This window comes from Panthera tigris, chromosome A3, assembly GCF_018350195.1.
Source record: "Panthera tigris isolate Pti1 chromosome A3, P.tigris_Pti1_mat1.1, whole genome shotgun sequence".
Taxonomy (NCBI): domain Eukaryota; kingdom Metazoa; phylum Chordata; class Mammalia; order Carnivora; family Felidae; genus Panthera; species Panthera tigris.
In genome coordinates, this window is record NC_056662.1 from 100,455,056 (window position 1) to 100,481,848 (window position 26,793).

The 26,793-nt window shown below is 45.6% G+C and overlaps 2 protein-coding genes across 19 annotated transcripts in view; one reads left to right on the forward strand and one right to left on the reverse strand.

The window, feature by feature from the left end:
* RMND5A (required for meiotic nuclear division 5 homolog A) overlaps positions 1 to 21,360 on the forward strand; it is a 78,465-nt gene extending 57,105 nt beyond the window's left edge. For 11 of the 15 annotated variants that reach the window (XM_042981921.1, XM_042981917.1, XM_042981918.1 and 8 more), the window contains one exon: positions 744 to 4,019. In XM_042981921.1, coding sequence (XP_042837855.1) covers positions 744 to 807 — 64 coding nt within the window. In that variant the 3' untranslated portion in view covers positions 808 to 4,019. Of the gene's footprint in view, positions 1 to 743; positions 4,020 to 11,099; positions 12,191 to 20,589 lie in introns of those variants that run through there. The other 4 variants (XR_006215866.1, XM_042981916.1, XM_042981915.1 and 1 more) reach the window with 4 other exon arrangements.
* Positions 13,603 to 18,660, reverse strand: CD8A (CD8a molecule). Of its 4 annotated transcripts, none has more exons than XM_042981932.1 (6): positions 18,581 to 18,660; positions 18,127 to 18,492; positions 17,405 to 17,515; positions 17,074 to 17,184; positions 16,407 to 16,437; positions 13,603 to 13,715 (listed from the first exon to the last, which is right to left on the reverse strand). In XM_042981932.1, the coding sequence occupies exons 1-6, from the start codon at positions 18,627 to 18,629 to the stop codon at positions 13,664 to 13,666; spliced, it is 720 nt and encodes a 239-aa protein (XP_042837866.1). In that variant the 5' UTR covers positions 18,630 to 18,660; the 3' UTR covers positions 13,603 to 13,663. The 4 variants fall into 4 exon arrangements, with proteins under 4 accessions (XP_042837866.1, XP_042837865.1, XP_042837864.1 ...); XM_042981931.1 differs by having other exon boundaries at positions 18,097 to 18,492; XM_042981930.1 differs by lacking the exon at positions 13,603 to 13,715 and adding an exon at positions 15,178 to 15,923.
* Positions 21,361 to 26,793: the final 5,433 nt, after the last annotated feature.

The window sequence follows — 26,793 nt, forward strand, 5'->3', positions numbered from 1 at the left end:
TATAAATTGTAGACTTGGAATTGCTAATTCGCAGGGTATATACATTTATGATTTTTATACTCATACTGGGCCCAACTTATAATAAAAAGAAAAAAGTCACAAAAGCCTATTTCTAGCTTAGGCAGTTAGAACATTTTTCATTGGAGTTCACTTGAGACCTGTTATGGTAAAGTCTTTCTTTTAAAAGAAAGTCTTCGCATGTAATGAAGCTATCTGTGCCCTTCCCAGACCATGCAGCAACCCTGGTGGTGCCGGTGGATGGTGACTAGACCGTGCTGGTTCTGGGCGTCGTTCTTTGTAGGCAGCAAGCCTTCTAGGCTCAGCCGCTGGCATCAGATTAGATTTGCTGCACTTGAGTGGGTTGTGTGACCAGTCCATTTGAAGCTTGTTCAAAGACAGGCACAGCCTAAACTTTGGAGGAGGAAAATTGGGCTTACTTTTGAAACTGAAAGAGCAATTTTCAAAACCGTTGTCTTTGTTTTGTTTGTTACAAAACAGTTTTTACTCATTTCCACTGAAGGAAAGCCTTCAGTTTAGCATCTGGCTTGATTGGTATTTATTTGTGACCCTTCAGAGCTTGGCTGGTATAATAAGGGAAAGCACAGTTAACCCTCAAAACAAAATACAGACGTGAGTGTGTGGAGAGTGTGTGACTGTTAAAGACATTGACATTCCGTAGAGGAAAATTGAATGCTCAGTACTGCTCCTGTTCCTTGATTCAATGTTTTCTTTCTTGTCTTTAGATTAAAATGTCCATATTGTCCAATGGAACAAAGTCCAGGAGATGCCAAACAGATATTTTTCTGAAGAGATAACTTTAATTTGCGATTTGTAAGTGAAACTGAATTGTGGCGCATTTCAGAAGAGAACGTTCCATTTAATGCAGCTAACTGAGGACTCCCGTGTTTATATAAGCTAATGCTCCAGAAACTTTGCCAACATTTTAGTGTACACACACTGAGGGGAGTGCTCCAGATGAATATTATCATAGGGCTTTATTATATTCTTGGTCTTCATTTTTGATCAAGTAAATACACCAGCAGTTGTCATTCAATGCAGGTTTTTGTACTTAATTATATGGTGATTTTTTTACTTTTTAAGAGCAGAAACAGAAATCAACCTCCCTGCCATGTGTTTAATATTTCTCCTGCTTTTACTTTAGTCATTTCTTGATAATTGTAAGGTTTGAGAATGTTTGTGAAAAAGTTTTACTTCCTGTTATGTATGCAAAATTAAATGAAAATTCTTCAGAAAAAGTTTGAAAAACTGAATTGTGGTTATAAAACTAATTTGCATTTGTTTTGCTTAAGGAAGAAAGCTGTGATAGATGCCCAGTTTGCTTTTTGGTGTTTTCCTCTGCTCCAGCTCTCCCCGAGAAGTTAGCAGACCTGCATTTGAGCTCTGCTTGTAGCCCCAGTGGGCTGCCTGTTTCTGATTCCATCATGAATTTAGCAGGTTGGTGTGAGAAGCCTTCCACTAGAACAGAGTGGAAGGAGTACTTGTGTTTCTTTGCTTTTATTGCCAAGAGGTGCTTGTTTTAAAAGGTGTGTTCAATAAAATGAAATTCTGAAGTTAGAGGTGTTCTTAAGTTAATATTTGCTCTCTTGGTCTTGGTAGCCCTATTCTCTGAAATCTGCCTTCAGGACTTGGCTGTCTGTCTCTTTGTATATCATTGCAGACACAGTGTTGTGTGTGTGTGTGTGTGTATATATATGTGCACCGGCATCAAACATTGTGTCCCTGGAAGGGAAGAAGCATGTTCCAGTCCTAAAATGCAGTTACCAGACTCATTACTTTAAATCCTTAAAGTTAGAAGTTAGCATATTTTCTGTAGCGCAGAATATGTTTATTGCTGTTTTTGTATTTGAATAGTATACCGTTCAATGCCTCTCTTCTGCAAAGTGTATCATCTCATTGACTGTGAATCTGTATATTATTCTAATGGATACAGATAATGATCTTTTCTCTTGTGAGGTATCTTCGTTTAATGCACTGTCCAGAAATAGCCATGTGTAAGAGTCTTTATATGATGAACGAACTACATGGAAAGGACTTCTTTGGACATACTTCTGACTTAAGCGCGTTAAGTCAGTTTGACTTAAGCGCGTTAAGTCAGTTCATTACGAGAAGAATGTTCTGTGGAAATCACCAAATATTTTGCAACTTTATTTCATCTGACATGGAACTGAACGTCAATATAGGAAAACTTTGATGAGAAAACGGAGAAAGAAGAAAACACAGAAGTAAAGGACTGGGACACTTTGTGTTTTAAACTGCAGATTGGTTTCTTCCGCAGGGAGGGAGAAAACAGGTTTGGTGCTGAGTTCACTGGAAAGTGTCAGCATTTGCAGTAGCATATCAGCCCATACCAGACCAGGTGGTTTGTCCTGAAATGTTTGTCTGGGAGAGCGGGGGTACGTCTAAAGGAAAGGAGTACCTGCAGGAGAACGCTGCTTGACTGCTGTGTGTGGTCAGGCTTCCGGGTGACCGCTTTGGGCAGCGTTAGGCTATCCAGGCACGACGCTTGCTCTGTCCGACCTCGCCAGTCTTGGCCCCACCGGGACTTTAGCCATGTTTCTGCTTTCCTGTTGGAACCCTCCCTAAAGTTTCCCCTCTATCCGGTTAAGCATTGAAGGAAGAGAGCAGAGAGAAGCTCGTTGGACTCCATAACAGAAGGTAGAGAATTCCAGGCAACTCTGGCTGAGGATGTAAAACAGGTTTATGACCTATATTTTCCTTTGAATTAAAATCCAGAGGTTGTTTGTTTGTTTGTTTGTTTACTTCTTTTTTCTCACTAGGCCAGATTTAGCTTTACTCACAACTCTTATTCTCACCTTTCCATCTGAAAAACGTATAAAACATTTAGGCTTCACATAAGATTTGTACAATATAGATGTTGCTCTAGAGGCTGGTGGTAAATATTTTGGGGGGCCACACACTTCATACAGTTGGCTCAGGCCACTTTTAAGGACAAAGTGCTCTGTCCCTCTCCCAGTGTTGGGAATCCTGTTGACAGTTTTCTATGCAGCTCATGAAACTTTAAAAAGAGCATGCTTTTCACTGAAGCATTGGATTTTACAGTTTCCTGTGTAAGGTCCTTACAGTCCTACTGGGCAGGGTAGGGCCAGAAATTTGAAACTCTTGATTTGACATGAAAATTATGTCTTGTGACCTTTAACTAAAGGCATGGGCTTAAAACATTGGTGACGAAATGGGACGGAGAGGTGGATTTGACAAGGCCAGACCTTAACCAAAGATGCTGAAATACAACATGTGGCCCTTTCTGCTCTGGAACCCCCTTCACCAGTGGCGTCAGGACCTTATCGCCGAGGCCGTGTAGTCAACAGTGCAGGAGGATGCTCTTCGCCATGCTCTTCCTCTGTTTGCAGAAGGCCATGACAGAGCCAAGGGTTTTTTTTTTCTAGGCAGACTAATTATAATATACATTGAAAACAGAATTGCAGAGTGGTTTCCTCAATTACCTTAGGAACCATTCCATTTATCAGTCACGGACAAAGGCCATGGGACTATGCGAAACCAAGAAAACCTTATTAGAACCTTAGATTCTAATTTAGCCAGAGCGTCTGTGCTTTCAAGTACAGTCTGAAATACAGCGGCTAAGTTTGTCTTTCGATTTTTTTCTCCTTTATGTGATCATCACAAATGCCATTTCTGTCGTTTTGGTGGTGATTCTGTGAGACTTCTAATACATAAATGAACGGGTATTGGTGCCTCTTGATTTTAAAAATGTTGAGAAGAGCCACCTCATATTCATAGGGTGTGTGAGTATTTTGTGAGTGTATGAGCATTTAATTGAAAATAAGAAAGTTATGGAGTTAATCTTTTTTTTTTTTTTCTTTCTGTAGCAGCTGATGTACACAGAGACACTAAAACCCACAGCACATCCTGTGGGGAATGAGGATCCTCTTTTCTCTCCAGGCAGTCCCGCAGGCTGTGTAGTTCGTTCAGTATTCTTGATGCTGTGAGTTCTTTCCACCTCAGTGGTTCAGCCTTTGGGACAATAGATACTGCAAAAACCAAGAACTCTTGGTTATCCGCACAAGACAAGCTGCTGGTAGACATTAGCCCTCTGGTTTTCCAGCTCAACCTCTGATTAGTGGACTGACAGTCGAGCTGGTCAGTTTGCATAGTCAGCAGACTCAGGTTATTTTCAGGGAAGGCATGGTTTGGTTAATTTCATCACCAGGATGTGTAAGGTGAAGACACAAACCAAATACCTTTCGTTACTTAACTCTACGTACATTATCCTTGGTAACACTAGGATGCTGTGGTCTTGAGCGAATGTTAGCAAGGAACACACACGTAGAAGGTTTGGTGCTTCATAAGCCTGTCCAGCCGTGGTGGGTTTTATGTGGTACAGTAGTGTTTACTATAAGCAGGTACAAACTTCATGAACTGTTCTTACTGAACTATGATTGAATAGATACCAAAAATAGAATGACAAATGTATTTTAATAGCAGATGAGGCAATTAGTTCTAGGGTGAGTTTTCCGCTGTTGATTTTACTTCAGGGGATAGGGAGGGAAAACAGTTTTGTTTTCAAGACCTTTCCCTCTACAGTTGTAAACTGTAGTGAGCATATGCTTCGTTTACTTCCAAAGAGGCAAAAGCAGCTGGAATTGGCTTACGGCACATGCTTTGTTTCATGTTGTGGGTGAGGATTTCTACTCTTATTTTAGCAGTCCCTTCACGTTCTCCAGCAAGGCAGATGTGGGGTTCACTAGGATTTAGTGCCTGATCTTTTCTTTGGGGAAGGGGTGGGAGTGAATGTATTGGGGATGGGAGGGAAGCAGGAGTAGATGGGAGTGTGAGTGCGTGTGCATGTGTCTGAAATTCACCATAATCCCCCACCTGTGTCTAGCAAGGAACAGGTATTTAATGTATTTTGCTCATGACTGCAGTGTGCATGTATCTTTTTTTTTTCTCCTCCGTGTTTTCTAAACTTACACTAAAAGGATTCATTAAATCATCTTGTTCAGATGGCTCAGGATTGTATTTCTTTTGCTTACGCTGTGCTCTTGGGTTCTATAGTATTTCTATAATTATGTAACAAAAATAGTGTTGCACTGTAATCTATCATATAGAGCTATATGTATGGAAAATTTTGATCAGTTTTTTAAGAAATGTATCCTGTTTGCAAAGGCACAATAAAGTTGCATCTTATAGACTATAGGCAATAAAGCTAACAATAAACCTTATTTAACACAAACCATATTCATATTCTCTGTTCATTTGATTTTGGAAAAAGTCCACTGCATCCAGTAGTTTCAGGGATTTCATTTTGACTTTAAAAGTTCTGCTATACTTAATTTATAAATTTCAGACTGATATAATAGAATTTTGGAAAACTATAACAAATGCTTTGTTAATGTGTGTATTCCTATGTAAAACACATGGCTTCTCCTGTGTATATTTTTAAAAATTAAAGAAATGCACATTTAAAAAGTGTTTTGTGGAACCCGTCTGTATAAATGTGACAGCTGACAGAGGTACGAGGGCAGGGGAGCATGGAGGCATCAGTTGTAAGAAGAGGACACCGCTGCCTGTGTTTGTGAAGGGCCTGCATGCAAAGAATTTAAGAGAATCTCTTTGTCTCCATCCCATCCTGTTCTGTGCCATAGCAGTGTAAGAAGAGGAGGTGGCCGGTCACCATCCCAGTTCCTAGGGCAGGCTCACATCAGTGTTTGCAGGCTCCTGTACCCTGTGCATAGCCGGGACCCTTTGACGGGAGTGATCGATTGCGTGTCACCTGGAAGAGGAGCCCTGAGACAGCTGTACTCGGGCTGTCGGTAGAGTGGGGCACGCACAGTCGGCATTGCCAGGGAGAAGAAGCAGGCTCAGTTGTCTATCCTGTTCAGTGATGAGCTAAGGTGGTAGAGACCAAGGATCTTTGTGTGCTGCTTTTGTGTATTTTTTAAGACTCATTCTTACGGGAGATTTCAGAATGTTTCCTACTTGGGAACAAGTGGGTCCTCGCTTGGGTCCCACCCCGTTGCTTTTGGAGCTAGTGGCTCAGGTGGTATATAGGTGAGGTCTGGCCAGCCCGGCCAAAGAGCTCACCACCTATCCCTGCAACGTGTAGGGCTCTCTAGGACTCAAAAGTGGAGTTTCCAGCAGTGTCGGCATCACCCGAGAGCTTGTGAGAAAGGCAGAATCTCAGGCCTCAGCCCAGATCTTCTGAATCAGAATCTGCACGCTTGTGAGAGAACTGGCTTCCCTTACGAGGAGCCTCTCGGATGCTCCCTATTTTCTGAGGTAAGGATCACGCCCACTGGGCAAAATTTACCCTTTTCTTGATGATTAAGATTGAGTCCTCAAGAAAAGTTAAATTTAGTGTGCTTTGAATTCAGTTTGAGTACAGTTACTTTAAAAATCAGTGTACTTCTTTAAACACCCAGGCAGTTGAAAGGAGTGTTGTATTTGCAGCATGCCAAAATGCATTTCCCATCCCCTACCCACTAAAATGGGCAATGATGATCACCAAAGATGGAAAACTGGATTTTTTGTAATGGCAAGATAAAGCCTGGAAATGCACCCTTAGACCAAACTAAACAGTAGCTTGGTGCCCCTCACCCTCTCACAGAGGACACACTGTTTTGTGGCAGCCAGTAAGAAAATCTCATAACCCTGTATACACAAAGTTTATAGTTCTGAGACAAGTTTTACAAAATGAATGCTTCTAAAGTGTGATAACACTGATACTTTAGATTTATTTGTTAATGTTCACCAAGTCTCTAAGTTGATTTTATGACCTGCTAATGGGTCGAGATCCAATTTTAAAAACTTTGCATTAAGGGACAAGAGAATGATCCATTCGCAAAGCTACTTTGAAATCTCTGTCAGTATATGTATGTATGACAGAAAGTATTATACTCATTTTTTTTTTAATTTTTTTTTTCCAAAACTTTTCCTTGTAGTGGGGTGTTCTTAACACTCCTATGAATCTTCTATGCTAACGTAACATACCTCAACATTGTAAGTAGTGCCTAGGAAAGCGCTACGTGACAGAGAATTTTGAGTTTCCTTGGAAAAGCCAGTGTTTCATTCTAAATACTGGCTTGTGCATTAGAATCCTTTCGTTTAATAACAGACAGATGTGTGTATGGTTTTTTTGCTTTCTTTTAAAGTCTAAAAAAATTTTTTTAACATTTTTATTTATTTTTGAGAGGGCACAAGTGGGGGAGGGGCAGAGAGTGAGGGAGACACAGAATCCGAAGCAGGCTCCAGGCTCCGAGCGGTCAGCACAGAGCCTGATGCAGGGCTTGAGCCCACAAACCATGAGATCATGACCTGAGCCAAAGGCGGATGCTTAACTGACTGAGCCACCCAGGCGCCCCAGATGTGTGTATGTTAAATGCAGAAAACATCTTACATACAATGATATGGCACCTTCAGTCATTCGACATGGGGTTTTTTTAAGGCATTGAGAGAGAACAGGGCCCTCCCTGGGCCTCCTGCAGCTTAGGACTGCTGGGAGGTAGAGAAAAGTAGAGCACCAAGACCCTTCTGGTGAGGTTAATTCCCACCAGTGACCTAACTACTGGAGGACAATGGGAGGGATGAGAAGGGAGAGATGTAATAAGTTGTGTATTTTTTTAATGTTTACTTATTTTGAAAGAGTGTGCACACGTGGGGGAGGGGCAGAGAGGGAGAGAATCCCAAGCAGGCTCCGCGTTCAGCATGGAGCCTTACGAGGGGCTCGATCTCAGACCATGAGATCATGACCTGAGCTGGATTCAAGAGTTGGATGCTTAATTGACAGCCATCCGTGCGCCCCATAAGTTGTGTATTTTTAAGGCCCACTCTGGCTACAGTAGGATGAAAGATGGTTGGGGAGGGGATGAGGTTAGAGCAGGGGAGGCCAGTACAGTAAGCAATTAAAGTGAGTATTGAGCATTGTATGTCCTGAGAATAGAATGGTGAACAAGACAAACTTGGTCTCTACTCAGTGGAGACCCAGATATTGTGAGAGTGAGAAATCCAATGAAGAAAACCCAGCAAGATGTTTTTATCATAAAATGTCAGTGCTCTGAACGTTTTTATAATTCAGAGAACCAATTTATGGTGAGGTCTCTTAAATGATGGGCTTCCTTGCCCTGGTGTTCTAAAATACACCCTCCATTCTTTCTGTCGTCTACATTTTCTAGAAAGGTGAATTTCTCACTTCAGACTCTATATGTTGGTCTCTACACTACATGGGTTGTATGATTTTCTGCCAATTTCTAGTCAGGAGGGATCTTTTTAACTCCGTTTGAAGGCTGCATTCAGCCACTGTGCAAGGGCCGCCGTTCAAGGAAAGGACTTTGATGTTGTTTCCCCTCTAGAAGAAAAGTGTTCTTTAAAAGGAAACCTGTTATTTGTCAGTGTTCAAGACTAATCATTTTGGGAGTTTCTGAACATGCACTTTAGGTTTCCTTTCATTCTTAAGACCCTGTTGCTTCTAGTGATTTTAGATTAGTGAGCTCATCAATTAGTCCTAAAGAGGAATTGTACAAGACATTATTAAATTGTCATGAAAGCTTTGAGAAGTAGTACAGGAAATTTGGGCGGATGGCCTTTGACTTGACTAGTGTGTACCAGTGGCATGTGAAGAGTAGGCAGTCTAGGGTTTTTGCCGTCAGGGGCCCAGGCTCCTGTTCTCCACAACCTTAAGGTGTGGCTTCAGTTTCACCTCTTTGTTAGACATATAACTGTGTTAGGCAAAAAGAGGAGGAAAGGGGTGGGAAAAGGAGCTTGCAGTTGAATTAGCCTCTTTGAAGAGTCTCCTGGAAGCTCCAGCCAATGACTTATTAGCCACACTTGGCTGCGGGCAAGTCTGGGAAATGTCTGGGCACGTCACCCCCTGTAATACAACAAGGGTTCTGCTGGTAAGGGAAAAGGGGAGAATGGTTGGTAGGCAAGCAACCTGCGAATTCTACCCCCCTGCACTGTGCATCTCAGCCAGGAAACAGGTGACATTTCATTCACATAAAGGAATAAACCATCAGCACCAGCGGTCAGTGCAGCCTTCCACCTGCCCTGAGATATTAGACAAATGAGGAGTTAGCTATCCCTGAACCATCTCCATGAGCTGCATTTCTTGGCCCCTCTTGGTATTTGTTTTAGAAGCAAAGCCCTCACCCTAACTTCAGACAGGATCCCTACTCTACCCTTGTTCTAGAACATACTCTTTCCCATTTGTTTCATTTCAGAGCAGGTGGTAACCTTCGTTTTCTACCTTGGGCAGCATAGGTGAAAAAAAATACTTTTGGTTTGAGGTGCTTACAGAGAGTTTAGAGAACTTCTAAATTTTAAAATTAAAAACAACGTAGGGGATATAGTCAATGGTATTATTAACACATTATATGGTGACAGATGGTAGCTACACTTGGGGTGGCATAGCATAGTGTATAGAGTTGTTGAATCACTATGTTGTACACCTGAAACTAACATCGTGTCTTAACTATACTTCAATTAAAAAAAGGTGGGGGCGCGGGGGCGGCGCCTGGGTGGCTCAGTCGGTTAGGCATCTGACTTTGGCTCAGGTCACGATCTCACAGCTCATGAGTTCGAGCCCTGCGTCGGACTCTGTGCAGACTGCTCAGAGCCTGGAGCCTGCTTTGGATTCTGTGTCTCCCTCTCTCTCCCTCCCCAGCTCATGCACTCGCTTGCTCTGTCTCTCAAAAATAAATATTTAAAAAAAAAAAAAAAAGGCAGGTAAGATACTCAGTAATAGCGTAGCAGCTGAGAGTTTGGGCTACAGGATTGGACCTGAGTTCAGACCTTGATCCCACCAGGTTCTAGTGTGATCTTGGGCAAATGACCAAAACTTCCTATGCCTTAGTTTTCTCATCTGTAAGTACTAGTTCCTACTTCATCGTTCTGATGAGGCCCGAATGAGAGAGCGGGCCCATGCCGAGTGCTAAATAACTGGTAGCTATTATTTTATTTCAGTCGCTAAAACATAAGAACAAATGACATCTGCAGATCACAACCACCTAAAGGAGAGCAGAAAAGGGGAATTAGTAACTGGCCTGCAAAAGTGAGGTTTCCCAAAGTGGTGGGGGCTTCAGTAGGTGGTGAGGTGACAAAATGGTAGAACACACAGGCTTTTTCTGCTCTGCCAACTTTATTCAACGGCTGTAAGGATGGTGGAGCTCTCTCGCAGCAGGGCGGTGGGGGGCGTAAAGGGTGGCACTCAGAAGGTGAGGCTGAGGGGAGCTTCAATGACAGTGTGAAGGCTGTGTGCATCTGGGAGTGAGCTCTCCTGAGGTGAGCTGCGCAGGAAGGGTTGTCCTCCCTAGCACTGGGATGCTGAGATCCCTGGGTACATACATAAATGTGTATCTGTTGGAAATGGTTACTGTGTGCCCATTTCTGAGAATAGGAATTGGGAGAATCAGGTGACTGCATTCAGAGTGTAATAGGTACTACACCAGTTTTGAAAAATTGGTACTTTTTTCGTATACATTTTGTTACTATGTTCCAGGAGCTGTTCCAGGAGCTTAAAAATACATTTGAACTCATATCCTTCCCAACAACCTTTGAGGTAGGGACTATCATTACCCCCATTTTACAAGTGGGGAGACAGAAGTTTCGAGGCCTTAAGTGCTTGCTAGAGAACACACAAAGTAGCAGAGCCAGGAAGCTGCCTTCACAGCCTCTGCATTTAACTTAATCTAAGGCAATCGTGGCCTCCTTCAGTTCCTTTTGGTGGAGAAACATAGCTCAGGCTTCTTTTAGGAGCAGGTTAGGTGGTACCTGACCCTTGTGGTCACAAAACTGTGTGCGGGGGAAGAATCTGCCCCCGGGGCTGGAGGAAGGGGTGGCTTCTTGCTGGTGAAAAAGAGAAACTTCTCCCCCTCTCAGTGGTTGTGGAGTCATGCGGGATGTTCAAGTGTAGGGTGGGATCTCTGAAGAGCAGTGTCACAACTGGAGAAAGAAACGACAAAGTTCTCTGACTTTTTTTCTTCCGCCAATGGGGTATGTTTTGTTGAATGAATGAATGTTAAGTGAACTGCCTTGGAGCTGTTTCCAGCCAACTGTGACCAAGTTAACTGCATAATGGAGAACTCATTTCTCTACTTCCTGTTTTTCAGGGTCCAAAGAATGTGTTGTGGGCATCATCCTCCAGGGGGAGTTTGTAGAACCAATGCTTCAGGCTAGAACTTGCAAGTGAACCATGACCTGGACCTGAGGCTGCCGGCTTTGAACCATGAGGTGCTTCTTGTGTCTGTGCAGGATGAATGGCGGGTGTTTGTGGTTGCCAGCAAGCCCTGAGCCTAAATTCACAGCCCACCTTGAACATGCTTTAGGCCTCAGCCTGCACATTGTTTTTCTATTTTCTCCCTGGTCCTGAGCGCCAACTCTAATGCATACCTTTTCCTATGTTGATACTTTGAATCCCCAAAGTAGTGTTTACCATCTTAGTTGTGGTAAGTATGGTGTGGTAAATTAGGGAGTATGAAAAAATCAGTAAGTCTTGAACCCTCTCCAGAGCCTCCCCAGTGCGGCTTCCCTGCTGCTCATCACCTGAGCTGAAAGCGGAGGAGGGAAGGCCCTTTTCCTGCCTTCACCCTGGCCCTGGTTCTTTGACATTGGCCCTCCACAGCCAGCGCCATGAGGAGGCCGGATGCTCCTTGTCACCCTTTTCAGGGACCCAGGGACAGCTTCCACAGGCAGCTCTGAGCCTGGAGCCAGCTCTGAGCTGAGTCTCAGTCCCTGGACTGGCGTCTGGTTCTGGTCAGCTGGATATGTTCGGGGAGGAGGGGGGCAGGGGCAAGACTTTGTCTTATGGGAAGTTTCTTAGCTTTCACAACTGCCTTTTCACATTTGCGACACTTTTTCCTCTTGATTTCTGTTCCTTAAAACTTTTGGTTTTTGAAAATTAAGGTTGCCGAAGGCAGTTTTAGGAAGGCAGGGAAAGTTCTCTGTGGACCTGGTGCTGGCTGTGTTGAGTGTGTTCACGTAATGACGTCTTGGAGCTGCTGTATACTTAGGATTTGGGCACTTTTCAGTATGTATATTTGACCTCAACCACAGCCTGAAGATTTTATGCTTCCTTATTAGAGGTATCAGCTCATCTGTTACCACGAAAGAACAAAAGACAAGGTGTTGCGAGAAGACGCTAATCAGTTTTTCTTTTTAAGTTTATTTATCGATTTTTGAGAGAAAAAGCACAAGCAGGGGAGGGGCAGAGAGAGAGAGGGAGACACAGAATCCAAAACAGGATCCAGGCTCTGCCCGAGCTATCAGCACAGAACCCAGTTCGGGGCCCAAACCCACGAACCATGAGATTATGACCCGAGCCAAAGTCGGATGCTCAACCGACTGAGCCACTCAGGGGCCCCAAGGCTAACCAGTTTTAACTGATGTGAAAATAGGGGAGTGCACAGTGAAAGTAGGGACCGACCCAGTCATTTTACTTTTAGGTTTTTACCCTAAAGAAACAAAGCTGTGTGCAAAGTTTTGTCAGCGTTATTACAGTAGTGAAAAACTGGAAACTTCAATCCTGAGTAATAGTTAAATACATAAAAGATGCTACAATCAAAAACGGAGTGCTATCTTGTCCTTAAAAAGCATGCCATAAATGTTTGTTTTTTAAAGCCATTTATAAACACACAGTGCAATCCCACTTTTTAAAAACAGAAGTATGTACTTCACATACATGCATAGAAAATAGAGAATGTGCACCGTAATATTAACAATGGACTATACCCGAGACAAAGAATTACAGGTGATTCTTATTTCCTTATCTATGTTTTTTTCTTCCAAGCAGCACTCACTGCTTCCGCAAGTCCATAAGAGAGGAAGTGTGCATGTAGGGCAGCATGCTTGGCTCTCAGCTTCCTTACCAGACTGACACGCAAATCACACTCGGAAAGGAGTGGTCTCCCCTCCTTCATGGGCCCCTCTGCAATGCAAGGGCTGGGCGAGCAGTTTTGTCCCCCTCCCCTGCAGATTTCACAGAGATTTTCTTCATGTTCCAGGATTCAGTTAACCCTTTCCGTTTTGAGGCATTCCTACTCCATACAGTTTCACACTTCATAATTTACAAAGTCTGATACTATTCAACTACATTATCGAACTCTGAAAGGCAGAAGTTCTCTTATTCTATTACCTCTTTGGGGCTATGGCTCTATCACTGGTGCTCAAGAAATAATTTGTGCCCTTGAGGTTTGAGACACAACACCCCACGCTGAAACAGAGGTCTCCAGAAGAAAGATCTGAATGGCTGGAGGAAGAGCCCTGAACCTTGCTGTGACTCTGATCAAGCTGCCCCCCCCCCATCCCTGGATGTCCACTGAAGAGGTTTGGGCTAAGCTATGTCAAGGTTCCCTCCTCCCCCACCAGCTCTAACCGCCAGATTCCGAGAACATGGCTCACAGTAGCTCTGGCCTGCCCACCCTTTACCCCAGTGCGTGCACACAATGGTATCGTAACCCTTGTGGTGTATTGTAGACATACAGTCTTGTTTTGTGTCAACTGAGGAAAACACATAAAGAAAAAGTCACTTCCCCACCCCACCCCCATGAAAATAATAATGAGAACAGATACATTAAGAAGGAAGCTGGAAAAACAGAAAGGGAAGGACTGTTACTGTCCTCATAAAGAGAGTTTTATTTGGTCTTGTAGTGGCTGGTGCATGGGGCCCATCTCCATGTTAGACGTATCTTTCTGAAGGGCTAGGCTTGCCTCCTGCTCTGACCACGGGCCTGAAAGAGAGACAGGTGACCAACTGTTACTGCAGCAAGAGCCCCCACGGTGTGATGCAACATCCATGCATGTCTCCCCACCCTCTCCAGCCTCCCGGCCCCTACAGGGCCTGAGGACTTGTCCCTGGAACACCAGCATGGGGCTGGGTGAGTGATGTCAGCAACCCTGTCAAGCATCACGTGTCTGTCGTCTCGCGGTCACAGCTACCTGAGGAGTGAGGGGCACTGGGAATGAGAGACTGGAGAACTTGCCCAAGGTCACATATCTAGGAGGTGGTGGAGCCAGGGTCTGAACCCAGTTTGTCTAGCTTCTTGGAGCCTTTGTCAGGGTACCCATGGAGGTGACAAAAAGAGGCTGATAACCAACATCATCAGTTGACCTGATTCTCAGCCCCTGGGAGGATCACAGGGATAGGGGAGGATGTGAGCAAACCACCACCATCAGCCACGCAGAGCTACTTTATCTCACACAAACAACCCACATTTGATGTCACACTAAAAATGTGTGTTAATTCAGTACTGGGCTAGTGCCTCCTAAATGGGCTAATGCATCATGAGTGTCATGTCTACGCACACCATCCTCCCAAATGTCTCTGTGGAAGCTGAGCTGCCCTCAGTCATCACTAGATATGTTAACTCAGGTATGTGGATCCCTGAGATATGCTTACTCAGTATAGCTTTGCATTCTAGGGCAGAGTTGCGTTCTCAGTTCCTTTTTCTTTTTTTAAGTTTATTTATTTTGAGAGAAAGAGTGCATGGGAGGGGCAGAGAGACAGAGAGAGAGAGAGAATCCCAAGTAGGGTCTGCACCGTCAGTGCACAGCCTGATGTGGGGCTCAGACTCACAAACTGTGAGATCATGACCTGAGCCAAGATCAAGAGTCAGACATTGAAACAACTGAGCCATCCAGGTGCCCCTCTCCGTTCATTTCAGAATGAGAATTTTCAGAAAAGATACAGATAAGGGATGATTCTCCTCCAAAAGCTCCCAACTGCACCCCAAGTACCTGAAAATGCTAAAAATCTTTCTCTGTTTTGAAAGGGTCTTTATCCCCTTGTTATAGCATTTAAAACAGGCATTGGAAATTCATTACATTTCCATTGTTACATATCTATATCTATATCTATATCTATATCTATATCTATATCTATAAAGATATATGCGATAGTGAAGTTGACTTCCTGCAGGGAAATATCAAGGAGTGTGAAATGCAAACCCTAGGAATGAAACTTGAAATAATTTGGGGGCGCCTCAAAAATTAATGACTCAGTTAAGTGTCAGAGTCTTGATCTCAGCTTAGGTCATAATCTCACAGTTGGTGAGTTCAAGCCCCACATCGGGCTCTGCACTGATGGTGCAAAGCCTGCTTGGGATTCTGTCTCTCCCTTCTCTCTGCCCCTCCCCTGCTTGTGTGTATGTGTGTGTGTGTGTGTGTGTGTGTGTGTGTGTGCATGCGCCCATGCTATCTCTCTCTCAAACTTAAAAAACAAACCTTGAAATATTTTTATCTACTGAAAGAAACCAGTGAATATAATTCTTACATGTTATCCTTAAACAACCCCATCCCCCAACCCCCCAATCGTAGGAAGCAGCTTGAGTTTTGGATAGACATCGCAGCTCTGCTACCTGCTGATTGTATGGCCTTGGACAAGTCACTAAATGTCCTACCCATTAGTTTCCTCATCTGAAAAATGGTGGTCATGGTAACTACTTGTAAAATTGTTATGAAACTTGAAATTAATATATATATGTATATATATATGTATATATATGGCTAGTAGCTGGGACTCTGCAGGCTTTATCAAGTGGTTTATTATTATCGATAATCTGGGTGTCATCATGTCTCTGCCGTCTTTGGTGGGTTTCTTGAGCTGAGCTGCTAATCTGTGAGATGGGACTGTGGTATCTCTCACATGGGGTTGCTGTGTGGATAAGAGAGATCCTGAGTGTAGCCCCACCACAGTGCAGGGCTCCAGTGGTGCCAGTGAGATGTTAGGGCAGGGCTGCCTCAGCCTAAGTTCAAAGGACAGTGGAGACGGAGACCTCTCTTCCAGACACTGGTCTTTGTTTTTGTTTTTTTCCTGATCATTTCAGAATGATCACAGCCTGGAATTGGATCAGGGAGTCACCTGAGCTGCCAGATAGTTAACTGCCCCTGCCTCTGGTTCCCTTTTCTTCCATTCCAGTCCTTGGTCATAAATCCAGGCCCTGCATTGACACAGAGAAATTAGGAACCTAGACCATTGTTTATTTGGTTCCCTGATAGAAGATTGGCTCTCTCTCAAAACACTAGACTCTCAAAAATCTAGAACAAGCAAGTGGGAAGGAAAAGTTTTCTTAAGAAAACAATAAAAGCCAGCTGGAATCATCCAGATGAAGAGACCTCAGGTCTTTGAGGAGCTAGGATTCATTGGGGGAATGCTTCAGATGGGATTTTTGGTGCTAGGCCAAATAAGAGAGAGATTTACTATAGTCACACTGCTCTCCCCATTAGCCCAACCTGTGCCCCCATTTCCCCCACAGTGCCTGCCTTGTGCCTCTCTTTGCTCAAGAACTATGCTGATTCCCTGCTCCCAGAATTCCACTGCTGTGGCCTCTCTCTGGGAAGGGTTCCCACCGACTGCTGTTTGGGAAGCCCGGCCTCTGCCCAGGGCTGCCCAGTGTTAGGCCCAGGGATTACAAAACACTCACCTCGGACATTTGCAAACACGTCTTCGGTTCCCTGGATAAGAAAAAGAAGGGGTAAAGTGACTGACCCCCCCCCCCCAACAGTCCCCAGATAGAGTTTCTCCCTCCCTTTTCCTATTTCTTTAGGATTATAACTTTTGAGAGCCAGGTAAGGGAATTTTCCTTCCCTCTTCTCATCAATTTTAAAAAGCATTGAAAATACAGATGTGGGTTAAGATGGGTTAGTACAGTTACCCACGGTGGGACCCAAAGTAGTAGGGGATTCATGAGGAGGCGGCTAAGGGTCAGTCTCAACTTCTCATGGTTTTGACCAGCCTTTCTGGGCACTGGTCCCAAGGCCACAGCGGCAGCCTCCCCCGCGGGCGTTTGTGATAAGCCAGGATCTGTGCGCTCGCTTGTCCTTAGCCAATGGACTCACCACAGCTACGGCCCCTGGGATAAGGGCTCTGTCGTCGGGAAAATGTCCCGGAGAGTGGAAAGCAGAGGGACAAGGGACTTTCTCGAGTTCTGTCTCCAGGAAAAAAATGGGCCCTGCCTTACCCTACAGTGCAGCTCGGAGTCCCAGAAATCTCCATCCTGTCTGCGGGCAAGGGCTGCTTAGAGCAAGCCGCGCAATCGGAGTCAGTGGAGCAGACCGCTTCCCGTAACTCCGCGCTTCCCCAGGACTTACTGTGGTTGCAGATGACGGTGATGACCAGCGACAGGAGAAGGAAGGCGCAGGTCCCAGCCAGGGGTGCCCAGATGTAGATGTCACAGGACAAGTCCAGCCCACTTGCTTCCACTGAAGACACCGAAAACGCCGACATTTAGGAGCCGGCCGGCGATCCTCCCACCCCATACCACCAGCTTGGGCCTGTCTCTTGGGTCCGGGTCTGTTTTCCCACCACGTGGACAGCTTTCGCCTCTACCTCCAGGATCAGGGCTGGCCCTAGCGGGGGCTCTCCCTGCGGTCCGCACGGCCCCTGGCCGGTTCCCGCCCCGGGACCTTGTGCCTGTCTCACCTGTGCTGCCCGCTGAAGGCTGGCAGGTCCCCGGGCGCAGAGACACCCGCTGCGACGTGGTGATGGGCGCCTGAGTGGGCGGTCGCGGCGCGGGCGTAGTGGTGGGCTTGACTGCGGGAAAAACACAGCCTAGTTGGAGTCGGACCGGGGACATCTACCTTAACCCTCCCCACTGCCCCACGCGCCTCTGCCCCAGGGGGCGCCTCCTCCGCGCTCGCCGATCTCTGCACTCAAGGCGGGGAGACGGATTAGGGACTTCGAGGATTCGCGCTCACCCCTTTGCGGCGCGCGCGGTACCCTGCCGAGTCCCCGGCTCCGCCAAGCGCACCCGGCGCCTCGGACCGGAACGCAGGAGCCCGCTCCCGGTCACCCAGCCTCTCTCCATGGCTCAACCCGCAAGCTTGCGGGCTTGGGTTGATATCCGCCGGTCACTGACGAGCAAACGCTGACTCACAGAATTTAAGTAACTGCCCAGGAGTAGACGAGCACCCGAACTCGAGCCCACATCGGCCGGACCTAAGAAGCCATCTTCAGCCTCGACCCAGCAGCATCTTAGCCTCAGCTTCCTCGTCTGTGAAATGGGAGCAGTATTAAGGAGCCCCCCCCCCCACACACACACAAGGTCTCTAAGAGGCTCGAAAGCGGGGGGTTCGTGTGAACACGGGTTCAGAGAGGAGTCCTAAACCGCATACCGAGAGGTGCCGCGCCCTGGGCGCTCGGACCTGGCAGGAAGACCGGGATGAAGGCGCTAAAGTACGGAACGGAGTTGCTCACGACCGAGCAGAAATAGTAGCCTTCTTCCTCCTTGCGGAATCTGTGCAGGGTGAGACTGTAGAGGGTGTCCTGAATCCTCTGGCCCGAGATCTGTTTGGGGTCCAGCCCCTCGGCCAACTTGGTCCGGCTTCTGGAGAGGTACGCCAGGAAGATGGGGCGGGCGGCAGGTTCGTTCTTCTGGAAGAGCCAGGTGCAGCCCGGCGCCGCGCTGGACTGCAGCACCTCGCACTGCAGCTCCACCCGCTGGCCGAGCCTGCCCTCCACCTTCCCGGGCGATAAGCGGAACGGGCTCGGCCCGGCGGCTGCGGCGGCATCTGCGGGTGGCAGGTGTCCAGACTGAGCCGGGAGCCCGGCGCCCCGCGTCTGCCCCGCCCCCGCCCTCCCCGAGGGTCGCCAACTCACGAAGCAGCAAGGCCAGCGGCAGGAGCTGGGCAGTCACCGGAGAGGCCATGGCGCACTCGGCGCTGAGTGACACGAGCGGACGCGCGCAGGAGCTGGTGGGACCCCGAGGGGAGAAGTTGCGCCCTTCGCCGGCCGGCCGAGGAGCCAGATTTCGCGTTCGGAGGATGTGATGTCATCCGAAGCCCCGTCGAGGAGAGTGGCCCTGTTTTTCCGCGGTTGCCACCTTCCAGCCCGGTGAGGGGGCTGGGAGGGGGATGGTGGTCCATGATCTAGATGGGCCATCGAAGTAGGCTTTACAGGACAGCTGGGGTCAGTGGAGAACTGCGGGTTTGTGGATGAAGAAAAAGGCTTGCAAATGACCCTCGGGAAAGGCTCTCTTGTGGGGGCGACGGAGACAGAGGTTTACAAGAGGTGAGGGTGAGGGTGAGCAGGAAAGCAGAGCACACACGTCCCCTTCCTCTGTAGTCACTCAGAATGTCTCTAGCAAGATGGGCACTGAGGGTTGAGGATGGAGAGGCGTTGATGATTTGCAAGCTTCTCTGGCCAGGGGACTCTGGGTGTTCCGCCAGAAGGAGACTACCATGGGGCAGGGGCCACTCAGCCTTGTGTGGTACTGGCGGTCAACTGCTGACCACACCCGTGGAGATTTCTCCCTGTTGCTAAACTTCACCTCACAGGTTTTGTTTTTTTTTCTTGTATGGTGTAGCCACTGCAAACAGTGGGGCCTCTACACCAGTGCCTCTCTTGGCTAGACCTTCAGTCACCCTGCCATGATCATTATTCTCATAAAGGGGATCTGAGTGTGACTCCTGGAGGCGCCTATCAAATCCGGGACTGAATGGGAACTGAAACACGGGTTGGCTCCTCCCAACCTCTGCCCAGTCCCCTGGCCCTGCATTCTCACGGGGACTTGAGGTCGTCAAAACTCCTCTTGCCTTCATTGTTCCCTTTGCGGGAAATACCATTCTGTTTAAGCCCTGGGGCCGGCTCCAGTGCTGTGGGATTTAGACCTCATTCCTCTGTGTACCTGACTTTAGGTGCTTGGCAGGGACATGTGTGTAGCCTGGGTGAATGCCTGGGGGGAGACAGTTTTCTTCCCAGGCTCCTGCACACCGTGTCCCCTTCCTTTTTGTAGATTGTGGTCCTGAAACCTTCCGGCTCCAGTAGGATGCCCCTCCTCCCTTTTCTTATGGTTGCCTGAGCCTTTCTGCTTTGAATCCCATAATGAATGTACCTCACACTGTTGCTACTTCATTCTAGAGTCGAGCCACGTGGCATTATCTGTGCCATGTGTCTGCCCCACCTGTGAGTTTTGCCTGGCGAAGACTGTGTCTCAGACACCCCTCCCCACCATGTCACATCATAGCTTGGGGTGAGCTGTGCTTGAAAAACTTTAAGTGTTGAATGGGCTATAAAAAAAAAAAAATTTTTTTTTAAATGTTTATCTCAGAGAGAGAGAGAGACAGAGCATGAGCAGGGGAGGGGCAGAGGGAGAGGGAGACACAGAATCCGAAGCAGCCTCCAGGCTCTGATGCGGGGCTCGAACTCATGGACCATGAGATCATGATCTGAGCCAAAATCGAGATGCTCAACTGACTGAGCCACCCAGGCGCCCCTACCTGTTACATTTTCAAATGGAAGATGAGGGAGGCTGGGGAAGGAAAACCTTTTGTAATGATGGTTATGACTGTGGCTCACAGTAGGGCATCATCCCCTGGCATATAGATGTATACATGTGTGCGTGTGTCCCTGGCTGTGTATACACGGTGCTGTGCCTTAACTCACATGAATGAGGGTGATGGAGAAAGAGCCAAGACCAGACAGGCCATGTCTGTCTCCTGAAAGAGAGCTGCAGCTGGCTTGGAGGCCTTCCAGCCTTGCAGCTAAGAAAAGTGTCAGCCACGAGGGTGGCAGCCCCTTTGTACAGAGCACTACAGAGGGTTGAAGGGAGGGGGATGCCAAGGCAACGTGTGAAACAAAGGAGGCTTTGTGATATTTTTTTTTTACAGAATGTGGCGGATTCTCGATGCAACCACGAGGACATCCGCTCCGCAGCAAGCAGGAGAGCAGATGCAATCCGCGCGCAAATTCGGGGGATACTTGCATGCAGTAGGGCCAGGTGTGCAGAGGGCTGAGCGGGGCCTGCCCTCCCTGCCAGGTGCATCCCCTACCCCAAGCCACGGCACTCCAGCGGGGTGGCGTGAAGAAACGAGAACTACACTCCGCCAGGCGAGCCCCTTCTTTTTAAAAACATCCAGAGAGAGACAAGGTAGGAGAGTCACCAGTTTCTGTGCTGAATTGAAGCAAGTCTTTGTTTTTCTGGAGGTGTTCGTTCTTAAAACGTGGAAGTAAAATCATCTTAACTGACATGACACGAAGACACTCAGAAGGCATACACGGGCAGGGCAGGGGTACGAAATTAATCAGGGCTCCGTGCCACAGCTCCTAAGACACTGACTACACGGACAACTTGAAATCAGTGGCCCTGCTGCCTCCTCTTGCCAATCCAGTTCTGTGGGGACAATACTGTCTCCTTGGAAGGAGTTAGCTTGTTTGGGCCTAGAAAGGCCTTTGGGTTCTAGAGTTGACAGGGCTTTGCTTTATCTCAGTGACAAACACCTGTCAACGTCACTCCCACTTTTTCTGGAGAATGTTTCAATCTACAGACACATTGTCAAATTGTATGTCTTTGAGTTTGCATTGTGTTGTTACATATAGATTTAGTTCATTCATTTAAAATGGTGTATAGTAGGGGCGCCTGGGTGGCTCAGTCGGTTGGGTGGCCGACTTCAGCTCAGGTCATGATCTCACAGTCCGTGAGGGCTGTGAGTTCGAGCCCCGCGTCGGGCTCTGTGCTGACAGCTCAGAGCCTGGAGCCTGTTTCGGATTCTGTGTCTCCCTCTCTCTGACCCTCCCCTGTTCATGCTCTGTCTCTCTCTGTCTCAAAAATAAATAAATGTTAAAAAATAAATAAATAAATAAATAAATAAATAAATAAATAAATAAAATGGTGTATAGTAGCATTATCTTGTGAATACACGACAGTTCAGGGGTCCTCAAACCAGAGTATTCATACCCCTGGGGGACAAGGAGGCTGTCTGCGGGGATGCACGATATTTGAAGGGGCTCATTTTCCAGATCCTCAACTGCCATTGGTTCTCTTTCCTAAGACGGATCTGCCCAGGAGCAGATGTCTGTGTCTTGTCTTCATGTTGATTCTCTTTCCCTGCCTTCTTTTTCATAATTGCTGTTTGCTTGCTTTAAAACAAAAAGGCAGACCTGCTACCATCCCGTACGTTACTGTGGGGCAATGCCCAGGAGGTTCGAAACCCTCTGTGGGCAACAAGGGGAAACACCCAGATATTTTTCATTCCATGCCCATTCCTTTAGGAATAAACATTTCTCCTGAGGAGAGTCCCGGAGATCCTGGCAAAGAGGGTGTCTGGGAGAAATGCTGGATGAGCACTTTATGGCCAACTCCTTGGCCCCATCACTTTACTCACCTCTCTTTTGGAGAGCTACAATGCAGAAGCCACACAGTTACTATAGGAGGTGCGCTCATTCCTAACGTGTTCATTAGCATTGCATTGCAAAGGGAACCAGGCTTCCTTTTCTTTCTTTCTTTTTTTTTTTTTTAAGTTTATTTCTTTTGAAAGAGAGAGAGAGCAGGGGAGGAGCAGAGAGAGATGGATAGAGAGAGAATCCCAAGCAGGCCCGCTCTGTCAGCGCGAAACCCAATGTGGGGCTCGAACTCCCAAACCGTGAGATCATGACCTGAGCCAAAGTTGTATACTTGACCGACAGAGCCACCCAGGTGCCCCCAGACTTCCTTTTCAACACACAGTCTGATTTGCTACTTGGTTTGACATTGAAGACTGGCTTTGCCAATGACATTAGTTGGCAGCATTTTTATTTGCAACAAATCAAATGAGGTAAAAATCCTCAGCTCCAAAGTTTTGATGAAAACAAAGTTTAAAGTCTATGGTAAAATAAAAACATTTAATTAAAATATAGTTTTGTCAAATCTGTATTGAAATTAAAAATATTTATATTTCCCCAACCCCTTCTAAGTCCATCAGTGAGGGCAGTTGCTTCTAGGTGACATAAGAATGGTACAGTTCATAGGTATGAGTAAATAGTGTTGCATCCACACAACTCCTGAAACAGAATGCTACGGGCACCAGTGACAGTCGCAACAAAGTTTATTACAATGAGAGGCAACGCCGACCGATTGGGACCAACACTCTTGATAAGAGTGTGGCCCCGAACAGCCGGGGTACAGAGTTTTTAAAGCCGATCACATCGTTTTATCATTATCTGGGAACAGAACAGAGAAACAGTTCCCAGATGAGTCAGAAACAGTTATCGAATGAGGTGATTATTTTAGACTTTCTGCCACGAAGTTGCAACCAGTGGATCTCCTTGACCTTGTCTCTGATGCTCTTTTTGAGGTTTTGTTTCCTTCATTGGTAAAGCCTGATTCACAAGAGTATGAAGTATGATTTACAAGAGTAAAAGCAAGGTTGTTATCTTTTGACCTTCAGTGTCAGAACAAAGTTGTTATCTTTCAAGCTAAGCGTTAGCCCTACAGTACAATTTAACCCTTACAATAGGTATTGGTAAAGCCTGTCTTAGTCAGCTTCCAGAGACTGAGAAGTGAGTAACTCTAAAGATAGTAATCAAGCCACTTGCAGTTCAGTGGTTCCCAAGTCTTTGCTTTCAACACAATTGAAAGAAGACCTACTAGATTTGCCAACTGTTAGGGGCTGAAGTGTGTATGTCCCCTGAAAATCCTATTTTGAAATCCTAACCCCCAGTACCTCAGAATATAACCTTATTGGAGATAGGGTTTTATTAAAGGTAAAGTCAAGTTAAAATGAGGTCATTAGGGTGGGTCCTAATCCAATATAACTGGTGTCCTTCTGAAGAGGGTACATTTGGATACAGACACATACCCTGGGAGAATGTCATGTGAAAATAAAGGCAGAGATCACGGTGATGATTCTACAAGCCAAGAAACCCAAAGATGGTGGGGAACGCACCAGAAAGTAGGGGAGAGGGAAAGCAGATCTTTCTCACAGCCCTGAAAGGGAACAAACTCACCCCTGATCTTGGACTTGTAGCTTCCCGAAACTGTGAGACTATACATTGCTGTTGTGGAGCCGCTGGTTTGTGGTACTTTGTTTACAGCAGCCCTTGCAAAGTAATACAGTAACAACTAGATCATTAAAATGGCTTTTTGTTGGTAGCTCACTATTGTGGGTTTTTTTTTTTTAATTTTTTTTAATGCTTTATTTTTTGAGAGAGAGACAGAGCGTGAACAGGGGAGGGGCAGAGAGAGAGAGAGAGAGGGAGACACAGAATCCGAAGCAGGCTCCAGGCTCTGAACTGTCAGCACAGAGCCCAATGTGGAACTCGAACCCACCCATGAACTGCAAGATCATGACCTGAGCTGAAGGTGGACGCTTAACTGACTGAGCCACCCAGGCGCCCTGTGGTGTTCTTTTTTCTTTCTTTCTTTCTTTCTTTTTTTTTTTGAAAAAGTTAAAAGATTTAGCGTCTCTGCTACAACCAAACCAACTATTTATAAGAACAAGATTTCTCAGTGCTTACACTGGATGAAAAGAAGGTAGGAAAATAATTGATGTTGAACCCTGTCTCATTTTAGCAATAGGTAATAATTTCTTATGGGTTCATTAACTAATTGGGCCTTATCCATCTCTTTAAGAGCTGAATTTCCCCTAAAAGTTATTTTTTTTATAAAAATTCTTATTTTGACACTGCATTATAAGAAACAATACAGAGCTCTCATATACTCTTTACCCAGTGTCTCCCAATGGTAACATTTTGTAACTATAGTACAGTATTACCAAAGGCTACTTTTTATGTTTAACATTTCATTTTCAATATAACTTCTGTTGTTTTTGAGCAGTCTGCACTGCCAATAGCTGTAATGATGGCATAATCTAAGTAAATTTTTAATACTTGGAAATTCATGGTTATAAGAAATTAAAATTTCATTTTATATGCTTTTCTGGCAGAGAAGTCTGATCAATAAAAGCTCTTCAAGCATAAAAACATACTACATTAGGATAAACTTCTATGCAGGAAGATGGGTAGAATTCACAAATTAGAGGGAAAAAAGGAATGATGAAAAATTTTCAAAAGTTAAAGAACATGTTCTTGCTTTTAAAAACAGGTGAGGGTTGGGGCGCCTGGGTGGCTCAGTTGGTTAAGCCTCCGTCTCAGGTCATGATCTCACGGTTAGTGAGTTCGAGCCCCGCATCGAGCTCTATGCTGACAGTTCAGAGCCTGGAGTCTGCTTCGGATTCTGTGTCTCCCTCTCTTTCTGCTCCTTCCCCTGCTCATGCTGTGTCTCTCTCTGTCTCTCTCAAAAATAAATAAACATTAAAAAAAAAAAAAAAACAGTGAGGGTGGAAATAAAATTGATACATTATTTATTCATATTCTATCAGAAAAAGTTAAAAAGTGATGTAAAGGTTTTATTGGTAAAGCCTGTCTTAGTCGGCTTCCAGAGACTGAGAAGTGAGTAACTCTAAAGATAGTAATCAAGCCACTTGCAGTTCAGTGGTTCCCAAGTCTTTGCTTTCAACACAATTGAAAGAAGACCTACTAGATTTGCCAACTGTTAGGGGCTGAAGTGTGTATGTCCCCTGAAAATCCTATTTTGAAATCCTAACCCCCAGTACCTCAGAATATAACCTTACATATAATTTTTACAACACATTGGAATTATATATTTTACATCTATTTATGATGAAAAATGCTTGATGTCAAGTTAAAATGGAGTGAAGGAATATACCTACATTCATAACAGCATCATTCACAAGAGCTACGACGTGGAAGCAACCCAGGTGTCCCCCGATAGATGAAAGATAAGCAAATGTGGGATGTCCACACAATGGAATATTATTGAACTTTTAAAAAGGAAGGAAATTTTGACATATACTACAACGTGGCTAAACCCTGAGAACCTTATGACGAGTGAAATAAGCCAGTCAAAAAGGGACAAATACTGTGCTCAGATCCATAGAGACAGAAAGTAGATTGACAGTTGCCATGAGCTGGGGGGCAGAAGGTTGGGGAGTTATTATTTGATGAGTACAAAATTGGAGTTCTGGAGATGGATAGAGATGGATGGAGATGGATGGTAGTGATGTCTGTACCATAATGTGAATGTACTTAATACCACTGAACTCGACACTGAGAAATGGTTAAGATGGTAAATATTATACATATTTTACCACAATAAAAACTTCAAAAAAAAAAAAAACCAAGTAAAGGAGCACAGAGTCTTTCATCTTTGGGGTGGGATACAAGAGCAGTAAAATCTGATAACAACCGCCACTCTTTATTTATCCATTCCTTTGTGTTTTTTTATTTAAAAAATTTTATGTTTATTCATTTTTGAAAAACAGAGAGAAACATAGCACAAGCAGGGGTGGGGCGGAGAGAGAGGGGGACACAGAGTCTGAAGCAGGCTCCAGGATGTCAGCACAGAGCCCAACGCGGGGCTTGAACTCACGAACGCAAGATCAAGACCTGAGCCACAGTCAGATGCTCAACCAACTGAGCCACCCAGGCACCCCTCTCTGTTCCTTTCTTAATGGATCTTTAGGCTGTTTCTAGTTTTTGCCGTTATAAACAATGCTACAGTGAGTATCCTTGTGAATATTTCCTACAGTCTATGTACAAGATTTTCTCTAGGGTGTCAGCTTGGGAGAGGAAGGGCTTCAAGAGGATGCCAACTGACCTGGAACATGGGCTTCTCTTCAACCTCCCTAGCTATTGGCAAGTTTCTCCCCAAAGTGATGATACCAGTTTATCCTCACACCAGCTGTGGATGAGTTTCCATTTACCCACGCGCTTTATAATTCTTAGTTTGGTCAGTCTTTTCAATTCTGTCACTCTGATAGATGAGTTGGTATCTTGTTGTTTAAACTTGCATCTCCCTGACTAAGGTTGAGAGACAGTGTGTCCTTCCCATGCGGCCATTCAGCTGACCTCTTCCGCCAAATGCCTGTCTGCATTCTTTGCCTACAGGTCTGTTGAACATTTAAAAGACAAATTTTGTTGGTGCTTAGAGAACCTGATTTCTTTCTAACCAGTTGTGCAGTATTGATTCCACAATAAATGAGGCTTCAGCTCTCCTTTTTCTTTCTGGCTGTGCTGAGTCCTGCTGTACTCATGGT